This window comes from Emys orbicularis, chromosome 6 (genome assembly GCF_028017835.1).
Source record: "Emys orbicularis isolate rEmyOrb1 chromosome 6, rEmyOrb1.hap1, whole genome shotgun sequence".
Classification (NCBI taxonomy): domain Eukaryota; kingdom Metazoa; phylum Chordata; order Testudines; family Emydidae; genus Emys; species Emys orbicularis.
This window is the reverse complement of record NC_088688.1, coordinates 82,973,928-82,985,811: the sequence shown is the minus strand read 5'-3', so window position 1 is coordinate 82,985,811 and position 11,884 is coordinate 82,973,928. Positions and strand designations below refer to the sequence as shown.

The following is an 11,884-nucleotide window of genomic DNA, read 5'->3' as shown; positions in this document are numbered from 1 at the left end:
TGTCACTTGCACAAGGATACACAGTGAATCAGAGTCAGAACCAGCATTAGACTTCAGGAGTTGCTTAGTTCCACCTAGTCCTATACGCTCTAACCCCTGAACCACAATGACACTAAGTAGAGCTATGATATAAGCATTAGCTATAAAAGGGATGTTAAGTTTGAAACTACTTTTAACTTATTTTAAAAGACTAACTAAATTTGTAGATACTGAGACTAGAACTGACAACCTCCACTCTTTGGTTTTATAATTTAAGTAATTCTCTTGCAATGAACGATCCCCATACACAGGATACGGGAAATTAACTAAGGCTACATTTACACTAGGATTGATGTTGCCAATATATCCTATTATTGTTCTTAGCACTAGTGCAGAAAAGGCTCCAGAGGGCTGCTGGCATTTTAAGTACCACGCTGTCTAGCCCAGCTACACAATGCTTAAAACGTCAGCAGCCACTAGGGCCATGAGTTCTAAAATGTAACACCTCCCTTAACACTGTTGAAGAGTAACATTTCCTAAGAGTTATTTTCCAGGTATAATAAAATCCCATCCTTGCAAAAAGACAAAGAAAACGAGACACTCCTGATGATCTATTCACAAATGCAAAACAAAAAAGCTTTAGGATATTGGATTTTCACATTATTATTGTAATTAAATGTCAATATAAACTGTAAGGCTAACGGAATATTTAAAAACTACATTACCTACTTATTGATACTTATTACAGGATTACTATTTAAGAAAATCCATTATTTCAGTAACTTCAATTTTTGTATGAAGATTCTGATGCAGAAAACTCATACTTATATTTAAAGAAAAAATTTCAGTCTAAATGACAAAAAAGATTAGAAATTGGAAAGGGAAGTGTACACAATTATAAGTTTATTTTGTTGTAGTTTCAATATTTTCTTTTTATTTAGACGATGAATGACTTTGTTTTTGAACTGTGACTGTTTATAGAATACATTTCATATTTGAAGAGGACAAGACCTTCTGTATCAAAATATAAATGGCCCTATGTTTCAGAAGAGATTTTCTTAAAATTGCTTTAAGAAAATGTTTAGATAAAACATTTGATCTTGTACATGTTGTATTTCTTATTGGAACTATGCCCAATTGCCCTATATTTGAAAGGAAATAAACTGACATAAATGTGTGCAACAACATTAAGTCTAAATATTTGTTTAATATTTAGAAATAGCTACAATCATGTTAGAATGTGTGCTTGGCTACTACTGAGATTAAAAGCTAGTGTGCTCATGAATGTAATTATAGCACATGCATTAGATTTCTTCAGCAGTATGCAAGGTTTTAAGAATTCTTATGAAGTTTCATCAAGTATTTAGCTAGTGTCAATGCTGCTAGCCTAGCATGTTAAGGGTGATATGCTATGGATTTTTTTTAAACTAAATATCATAGTTTTAATACTGATCTCTCTGTTCTCAAACTTTCAATACAGTTTATTGCTGTGCAGCATTGTCTAGCAATATCCATATTCACCATTAACACATAAGCAGACCTGGAAGATGATGCCTGAAGGGTAAAGGCAGTGTCATAGTGGTGGACAGAAGGTGAATATTTAAAATTATAAAATAAAATTATATTGGTTAAAAATCTCAGGAACCCATGACCCTCAATACAATAGCCTATTCGTGGCAACACTTCTAGCCTAAGCAGATCCACTAAGGCCTCTCAGCCCCTTATTGACTACTAGGCCTGGTCTACACTGGGGGCGGAGGGGATCGATTGAAGTTACGCAACTTCAGCTACATGAATAACGTAGCTGAAGTCGATGTACTTAGATCTACTTACCGCGGTGTCTTCACTACGGTGAGTCGACTGCTCCTGCTCCCCTGTCGACTCTGCCTGCACCTCTCGCTGAGCTGGAGTACAGGAGTCAACAGGAGAGCGCTTGGGGATCGATTCATCGCATTTAGACTAGACGCGATAAATCGAGCCCCGCTGGATTGATCGCTGCCCGCCGATCCAGCCAGTAGTGAAGACATACCCTTAGATACCAGTACAGAAGAAGTCATGAGGTCCTCCCCACCATTATCACTAGTTTTTAGAATATAATGGCTTTGAGTACCAGGTGAAGTAGGAGAACCAAGAAAGAGAAAAATGAAGTACTGATGTTTAATTCTGATACTTACACATGCTTAACTTACGTACATGTGTAGTCCAACTAGAGTCAATGGGACTACTAGTGTTTAGAGTTAAGCAAGAGTACAACTGTTTGCAGGAATGAGTTTAAAAGTTAAACAGAATTTTATCCCCACTGATGTATAAAGTTCTCAATCCTCTCTTAAACTTGCTAATATCTGAAGTGTTAGGTGCCAGTATTTTATGCTGACATTCTATTTCCAGACTGATTATTTAGCAATTGCTTTCCAGGACAGCAAAATTCAGCATGAATTTCTCCAATATTGTGTTTTTTTGTTTTTGTTTTTTTTTAAATCTACCTGAAGTTTCCATTGTTAAAACAACTCTGTTCACAAAGTAGAGCTGATGCCAATTTCATCTCTCTAGAAATTTAACAATTAATTCAATTCCTTCAAATTTCTGATTTGTAACTTTCTAAAAATTAAGTTTTCCTCTAATTGGTGTAATATTATTTCTGATCAATTATTTTTCCTGCCCAAAACAAAACGCATATTGAAAGATCTCTTACTCCATTTTGGAGTCACTAGAAATATCGCCTTATCCCAGTGGTTTCAATTTGTGAGGTGATCACACCACATTCCGAGTGTCACAACAGACAAATGTATTAGCACTATAAATTGTTGCTATAAGGAAAAAATCTGCATATTGTGAAGAATGTTATTACAATATACCTTAGGTGTGAGGTCAGACCGTTCTTGAAGTTTATAGGTTTTAGAGAAAAGAAGTCTGATTATCCACAGTATTAGAATTCCTTCCAAAATAAGATGGTAAGCAGGAGCCTAGAAATTAAAAAGAGTCCATATAAGATTCAGTTTTAATTAGCTGGTATTTTTCCTTTCCATTATTATATTTCTAAAAGAAACAAAGTTGCCTTGTATCAACTAGAACTGTTCATATATACCTCCTTTATTTAATATATATATATATATATATATATATAGTGTTTTATGAAAGTTCAAGGCTTTGCAGATCCTGCCTACTGAGTGTTAAAGTGAACACGGATGGTCTTATCCTATGTGATAGTGGAAGACATAATAAGCTGCTCTCAAAGTTGATATGTTAGGCAGTTTCAGTTCTAGAAAGGTGCATGAGAGGATTAGCAAGTACATCGCAGGTTAGCCTAAATTACACTGGCAAAGCTGTGGATAGGGAGTTTGTATGGAAGTGAATAGCATACTTTACTGGCTCAGGGTCACTTTTAACTGCATTAAATTAATACAAATATTTAAAACAGTATACAGACTCACCGCTAGACAGACTACATTTGATTAAATCTGTAGCCGAATTAATAGAAATTGCATGAGGCTAAAGCCTGCCCATGTAAGGAACAAGTTCATACTAGACATAAACCTAATTCTAAAACATATCAACGCTTGATAGCTCGTTTAGAACATGGGTTTAGCTATGTTTAGCTGATGTTGTGAAGGCCAAGACTATAATAGGGTTCAAAAAAGAACTAGATAAATTCATGGAGGATAGGTCCATCAATGGTTATTAGCCAGGATGGGCTGGGATGGTGTCCCTAGTCTATGTTTGCCAGAAGCTGGGAATGGGCGACAGAGGATGCATCACTTGATGATTACCTGTTCTGTTCATTCCCTCTGGGGCACCTAGCATTGGCCACTGTTGGAAGACAGGATACTGGGCTAGATGGACCTGTGGTCTGACCCAGTATGGCTGTTCTTATGTTCTATTTTAACAAGGGTCCAGTATACAAAGTGGACATCAGTTATTTTTCAAGAACCTGATACATCTATCCAATCCATATAGGAATATAATTGTGAGAAGCTATTTCCAAAAACAGTTTAGTATTTTGTTAGTGTAGGGCCTACAGAAATGGAGGAATTGGAATACAGATGCACTGAGAAACAAAAGTAGTAACAACTATCAGTACAGATATTTCGATAGCCACAATAAAGGTGGTAATAAGGACATATGCAACACATCACTTCACGTGATAACAGAAGGTGGCATTTGAAGAGCACTTTTCATTTAACCAACATGAAAACTAAGGCAGAAATTTCCCCAAGGTCACACGTTAGTAGAAGAGTTGGAGATGAACCCCAGATCTCCCGATTTACAGCTCCATACTTAACCTCCAACACTCCTGTTCAGTTCTACCAGTGATAATATCTAGGGCCCTACAAAATTCACGGCCATGAAAAATGTGTCACAGACCGTGAAATCTGGTCTTTTGTGTGCTTAGGTGATCAATGCATCGGCAGTTGATTTAGCGGGTCTAGCGATAGCTCTCCCGTCGACGCCTGTACTCCACCGGATCGAGAAGAGTAGGGGGAGTCGACGGGAGAGCGTCTCCAGTCGACATCGCGTAGTGTGGACCTCGCAGTAAGTAGATCTAAGCTATGCCAATTTGAGTTACACTATTCATGTAACTCAAATTACGTAGCTTAGATCGAATTTCCCCTGTAGTGTAGACAAGGTCTTAGTAAACAGGGAACTGAGAAGAGAAGCATTCTGAAGATACTCTTCTGTATTTCACTGTTCAACTTCTCTATTAGCAGTTGGCTCTGAAAGTGATCAAATGAAATCCAAAACCCACTAGCCATGGGGCAGGTTGTACTACCTAAACAATTACCTAACTTATTTTGGCTCACTTACAAACAGAGTGCTGACTGAAAGAACTGTAGATTCAAGAAAATAGCAACTTTGTACTGAAGTAAGAATGGGAGACACTGAAGCGAGCTTCGATTTTAATACATGCTGCAGCTTTCCCCTCCCCAACATATTTTGTGTGCATGTATTTGTTTAAACCCTTTTTGCCAGCATCTTCTGCAAATTCTTCATATCAAGTCTCATTCTGATGACATCAGGTTAAAACTTACCTAAACTATTTTTTTTTTCCTTCAGAGATGGTGCTGGAGGAAGGTTCTAAACTCAGATGTTTTTAAAACATCTGGACCATGGGCAGCCAGTGACCCAGCTGACCGGGGACGTTAACTCCCGGCCCTGCCCCTTTTGCCTGAGGCCCCGCCCTGTGTACGCCTTCCCCTCACCCGCAGGAGCCCAAAGAACCTCCACTGCAGCCCCCCGGCCCCAGCACTGGATGGCCGGTGGGCAAGACCCCAGAACGCTGCAGCCTCAGCGCCCACAGCCCCTGGGCAGTGCGGCCACAGCGCCCCCAGCCTCGGTGCTGCAGGCGGCCAGACAGCGCAGTCGCTGTGCCCCCAGCCTCGGTGCTGCAGGTGGCCGGACAGAGTGGTCCCCGTGCCCCCAATCCCGCTGCTCGGGCGGCTGGGTGACGCAGTCACCGCGCCCCCAGCGCTGGGGGTCAGGCGGCTGGGTAGCATGGTTTCTGCCCCCCTGGAGCACAGGGCAGGCAGCGCGGCCCAGCACCAGCCATCCCAAGTCCCTGCAGGAGGCATGCTGGCCTGGGGGCGGGGCCACAGTAGGCTATTTGGGGAGGCACAGCCTCCCCTTGCCTATGATACCAGACGCCCATGATCTGGACATGTCACTTAAAAAGGATGAGCTTTACAACCAGCCATTTACAAATGAAACGTGTTACAGTAACTCCTCACTTAAAGTCGTCCTGGTTAACATTGTTTCGTTGCTGATCAATTAGAGAACGTGCTCGGTTAAAGTTGCACAATGCTCCCTTATAACGTTGTTTGGCAGCTGCCTGCTTTGTCCACTGCTTGCAGAAAAACAGCCTGTTGGAGCTAGCTGGTGGAGGCTTGGAACCAGGGTGGACTGGCAGCCCCCCCATCAGCTCCCCTAAGTTCTCTGTGCGGCAGACGCCCAGCAGGCTATCAGTTGCTGGGCAGTTCAGCTGTCCCTTCCCCCACTGCTGTGTGCTGCTCCTGCCCTCTGCCTTGGAGCTGTTCCCAGGAGCCTCCTGCTTGCTGTGCGGGGGGGCGGGGGAGAGAGAAGAGGGGTGCTAATGTCAGGGTGTCCCCGGCCCCTCCTGCCCCCCAGTCCTTTACCCCATCTCCGCAGAGTAGGGGCTCAGGACGGAGGGAGCTTGTGGCAGCAGCTGCTGTCTCAACTTGCTGGTCTACTTAAAAAGGCAGTGTACTTAGAGTAGGGTCTGCGTACTTAAAGGGGCAATGCTCGTCTCTCTCTCTCAAACACGGGGTGTCTCTCTCTCTCTACCATGCTGTCTCCCCTCTCTCCATTCATGCTGCCTTGTAGAGTATGAGGCTACATTAACAACGTGTTAAGCCTTGAGGGCTCAGCTGAGTGCTAGTTCATCATTTAGCAGCAAGGCATTCCACCCTCTGACTTTACCACCTCAACCAAGCTCCACAATCATTATTGCTATGTACAATATTAAATTGTTTGTTTAAAACTTATACCATGTGTGCGCGTGTGTGTGTGTAGTCTTTTGTCTGATGAAAAAAATTTCCCTGGAACCTAAACCCACCCTATTTACATTAATTCTTACGGGGAAATTGGATTCGCTTAACATAGTTTTGCTTAAAGTAGCATTTTTCAGGAACATAACTACAACATTAAGGGAGGAGTTACTGTATACAGTGCACATCGCTGGCAATGTATCTTTCACTTGTAATCTGCTGGTCTTTTAAGAACCATGTTAAATGACCAAGCTGTAGCAACAACTGGGGGAAGAGAGAGACCAACCAAAAATGCCATTAATGTTAGAGTTGCTGCTTCTTCTGTGAGCAGTACTTTTCATTGCATGACCTGCTAGGTAACTCAAACAAGATTCCTTTACATGGAAGTAGGTCACCACCTAGATTGTGTGTGGGATAGAAGAGATTAGAGCAACACCTTTACCTATGAAGTGGCAACCAGGTCATCAGTTTGTTTCTAACACAGAAATGCCTGTTTCTAACCGTCTGGAAATAATTACCCATTTCCCAATTAGCATAAAATGACAATAGAGTCCCTTTTAAGGGAAAATAAATTCAGAGTTTGAATTCATAAATCTTTGCCTTTCAATAATCGTAACAAAGTGTAAACTAAAGTCTCTTGTCTTATTGCCTCGACTCTCTTACCAAAATGGTAGATTTTGCCTCAAAAAAATAAACGTGGCAAAAACAGTGTGTACCAAAATATAGCACAGAGTTTAACAGCAGAAACATCTTCACAATATGGAACAAACTGCCTCTAAGTTAGAAGTGGCCTATAATGCTGACTAGCACATGGCATAAATTCTCAAGGTGAATGTGAAGCCCCACCACAGATGGATACTAGATTTACCTTGAGACACACAAATGTCACCATACTTTAACTTTGACCAAAAAATGCATAGCATATGTCAATATAGGAACTGCTATTAAGGACCAGACCCAATGTCCATCTAGTCCAGCGTCCTGTCTCTGACAGTGGTTGGTACCAAACGCTTCAGAGAAAGGTGCAAGAACCTCACAATAAGCAGACAGGAAGTAATCTATCCCCCACATTAGGACTCATGTTAGTGTCTAATAGTTGGAAGTTGGTTCATACATGATGCATGAGGTTTAATATACCATCCAAAACTTGATAATAAATTATGACAACTAAGGATTCCCAGGAGTCATATAAATGTTCAATCTCTTTATGAATCTTTTTTTTTTAATTCTTGGCCTCAATGATGTCCTGTGGCAGCAAGTTCCAGAGTCAAATGACAGGTCATGTAAAAGACTAAGTCCTTTTATCAGTTGCAAATTTCCCACTTTTTATTTTGGCCAAACATCCCCTTGTACTTGGATTAAGGCACAGGGAGACACTCCCGCTCTACTGTCACTACTGCATTTGTTATTTTTTATACTGTGATCCCCTCCCCTCCTCTGCAAGGTCAGCAATCCCCCTTCCTCACACCCTGAAGTATCCAGACCACTAAGTCATTCTCCTTGTTCTTCTCTGAGCCCCTCTTAGGTCTTTGAGAAGTGACCAGTCAGTGCTGCCTGCTCCAGTGGTCTTATCATCAGCTCTATCATACCCTGCTGGACCGATTCACTGCCCCGCTCCTTGTGCGGCCAGTACAGCCTGGTGCTTGGCTCCTGCTGGAATCACCAATGCCACAGGGTCCCCCAACCCCCCGCCAGTGCCCGCCCCGGCGCGGCCCGGCCCGCCAGTGCTACAGGTACCCCCCGCCCCAAAGCAGCCCCTCACTAGTGCCATCAGCGCGACACAACACCTCCCCCTCCCCCCGCGAGCTGGTGTCACCAGGCGGGGCCGTCACCCAGCGCCCCTCTCCCTCATCGCCCCGGCCCCGCTGAAGGAGAAGGGGGCGGGGGATGCCGGACCCGTCTCGAGCGGGGATGGGGGAAGTCTCACCTCATAGAAGGCCTGCACCATCTCCACCAGCACCCACTGCTGCCCCATCCCCACCGCAGCCGCCATCGCCAACCGCCGCTTCCGGGCCCCCTGAGCGCTCACTGACGTCAGCCGGCGTGGACAGGAGAGAGCGAGCGGCTGATACGTCACCAGGCCGTGGCCACGCCCCTCCCCGCCCCGGCAGTCCGCGTGTTCTAGACCAGTGAGAGGGAGCTGGGGGTTGGCAACAGCTGTGGAGCGAGAGGCGCGCGCGGCGCTTGCCGCGGGATTCAGGGCGTCCTCTGACGGCTGAGGCGGGACTGCGGGGGGAGCGCAGAGCAGAACAGACCAGCAGGCGGGTGGCTGGTCTGGCCGGAGCCACGAAGCGGGGACTGCGGGGGGAGCACCACACGGGCACGCAAGATCGAGAGCTCAGTTCATAACTGGCACATTGTCAAAGCCCCGTGTCAGCAGTGAGGTCAGGGAGGCAGATGGGTTGGAAGCCCATGATGAATATTCCTCAAGGAAACACACTTTAGTATTAATTACAAAGAGAAGGGCACAACTAACCGGCCATTTTTGCTAACCTGCACTAGATATTGGCCCAGGTTCACACAGGGTATATTCCAGCTGGGACAGAGGGTTTTAGAGGGAAAGTCCCCCTGGGGGTGGGTATAAATAGTTTTCCTGTATATAAGGACAGTGTTTTCCCCTTTTGGAATAGGTGAATATAGACTGTATACCTTGTGTTATTTTTACTTAGTACATTGTTTTAAGCATTACAAATCGCAGTATGCCTCTTTTTAACTTCCATGTCCTTGTGCCTGTTGATTTATACAATAATTATAAGGATCATACAGCAGGAGAAATTTAGTTTACCACTTATTCTGATTTAATGGTGTCTTACGCTTGACAGAAGCAGAAGTGGATAATCAAGCTTGACCTATAACTATGCCAAACACAGGTACAGAATTCCAATTTCTGCTGTAGATCAATGAAAGGACAGCATACAGGGGAGATACTGAGCAGTGATAAGGGAAATATTAAGCATTGAAAGAACAAAACACAACTTTAAACATTCTTTGATCCCAGAACTGGAGGAAAGAGATAGTCATGCTAAGTAACCTTTCCAGGATGAAAATATAACAGCCATGCTAATCTCAGGGTCATCGGAGAAGAATAAGAGTACTTGTTTTGGCACATTGACCCTGTTAAAGTTGCTGGACAACACAACACTTAGTTGCTTCTAGAATCATAGGAGAAGAGCTCTAATACCCCTCAGCTTCTTACTTAGGTTTTGAGATGCCAGTTTATAAACCTGAACACTATTCATTTGTTTCTTTTTCATGATGTTGGGGCCACATGCTTGAAACTTGCTTTAAAACAGTCTCTGAGGTTAGTTTTGTTTGTTGTCACTAATTTTTTTTATTTAGAACATATTGGGCTTGGTCATTGCATGAGTGACTTTATCCTGGAAATACCCTGTAATTACTAAACGTCCTAAAAAAGTTATATGAAATTATATGATTGGTTCTTGAGTACATTATTTGGCACGATGGCTAGTAGGATGTTGCTGTGTAGAATCTTTCCATTTCTGTTTTTCTATAACAGTTTTGATAAATGTGTCAGATGTTTCTAAACAAGCACTTACAAATCAAAATTTGCTTATTACCTCCCTTCACCCTTCCCATGGCCCTCCTCACAGTTCAACGTCTCTTTATCCCAACTTAACCAGTTCTGAATAGTAGAATGATTTTATTGTACTTTAAGATACTGCTTAGTGAAGAGGGAGAAACAGTAACAGGAAACTTGGAAATGGCAGAGATGCTTAATGACTTCTTTGTTTCGGTCTTCACCGAGAAGTCTGAAGGAATGCCTAACATAGTGAATGCTAATGGGAAGGGGGTAGGTTTAGCAGATAAAATAAAAAAAGAACAAGTTAAAAATCATTTAGAAAAGTTAGATGCCTGCAAGTCACAAGGGCATGATGAAATGCATCCTAGAATACTCAAGGAGCTAATAGAGGAGGTATCTGAGCCTCTAGCTATTATCTCTGGAAAATCATGGGAGATGGGAGAGATTCCAGAAGACTGGAAAAGGGCAAATATAGTGCCCATCTATAAAAAGGGAAATAAAAACAACCCAGGAAACTACAGACCAGTTAGTTTAACTTCTGTGCCAGGGAAGATAATGGAGCAAGTAATTAAGGAAATCATCTGCAAACACTTGGAAGGTGGTAGGGTGATAGGGAATAGCCAGCATGGATTTGTAAAGAACAAATCGTGTCAAACCAATCTGATAGCTTTCTTTGATAGGATAACGAGTCTTGTGGATAAGGGAGAAGCTGTGGATGTGGTATACCTAGACTTTAGTAAGGCATTTGATACGGTCTCGCATGATATTCTTATCGACAAACTAGGCAAATACAATTTAGATGGGGCTACTATAAGGTGGGTGCATAACTGGCTGGATAACCGTACTCAGAGAGTTGTTATTAATGGTTCCCAATCCTGCTGGAAAGGCATAACGAGTGGGGTTCCGCAGGGGTCTGTTTTGGGACCGGCTCTGTTCAATATCTTCATTAACGACTTAGATATTGGCATAGAAAGTACGCTTATTAAGTTTGCGGATGATACCAAACTGGGAGGGATTGCAACTGCTTTGGAGGACAGGGTCATAATTCAAAATGATCTGGACAAATTGGAGAAATGGTCTGAGTTAAACAGAATGAAGTTTAACAAAGACAAATGCAAAGTGCTCCACTTAGGAAGAAAAAATCAGTTTCACACATACAGAATGGGAAGAGACTGTCTAGGAAGGAGTACGGCAGAAAGGGATCTAGGGGTTATAGTGGACCACAAGCTAAATATGAGTCAACAGTGTGATGCTGTTGCAAAAAAAGCAAACATGATTCTGGGATGTATTAACAGGTGTGTTGTGAGCAAGACACGAGAAGTCATTCTTCCGCTCTACTCTGCTCTGGTTAGGCCTCAGCTGGAGTATTGTGTCCAGTTTTGGGCACCGCATTTCAAGAAAGATGTGGAGAAATTGGAAAGGGTCCAGAGAAGAGCAACAAGAATGATTAAAGGTCTTGAGAACATGACCTATGAAGGAAGACTGAAAGAATTGGGTTTGTTTAGTTTGGAAAAGAGAAGACTGAGAGGGGACATGATAGCAGTTTTCAGGGATCTAAAAGGGTGTCATAAGGAGGAGGGAGAAAACTTGTTCACCTTAGCCTCTAAGGATAGAGCAAGAAGCAATGGGCTTAAACTGCAGCAAGGGAGGTCTAGGTTGGACATTAGGAAAAAGTTCCTAACTGTCAGGGTGGTTAAACACTGGAATAAATTGCCTAGGGAGGTTGTGGAATCTCCATCTCTGGAGATATTTAAGAGTAGGTTAGATAGACATTTATCAGGGATGGTCTAGACAGTATTTGGTCCTGCCATGCGGGCAGGGGACTGGACTCGATGACCTCTCGAGGTCCCTTCCAGTCCTAGAA

The 11,884-nt window shown here is 43.0% G+C and overlaps 1 protein-coding gene across 1 annotated transcript in view; it reads right to left on the bottom strand.

Annotated features, from left to right (window-relative positions):
* Positions 1 to 8,503, bottom strand: part of SPTLC1 (serine palmitoyltransferase long chain base subunit 1) — a 48,677-nt gene extending 40,174 nt beyond the window's left edge. The window contains exons 1-2 of the mRNA XM_065406233.1: positions 8,407 to 8,503; positions 2,835 to 2,942 (exon numbers count right to left, since the gene is read on the bottom strand). Of these exons, the coding sequence (XP_065262305.1) occupies positions 2,835 to 2,942; positions 8,407 to 8,472 (174 nt within the window). The 5' untranslated portion in view covers positions 8,473 to 8,503. The remainder of the gene's footprint in view (positions 1 to 2,834; positions 2,943 to 8,406) is intronic.
* Between the last annotated feature and the right edge of the window lie 3,381 nt (positions 8,504 to 11,884).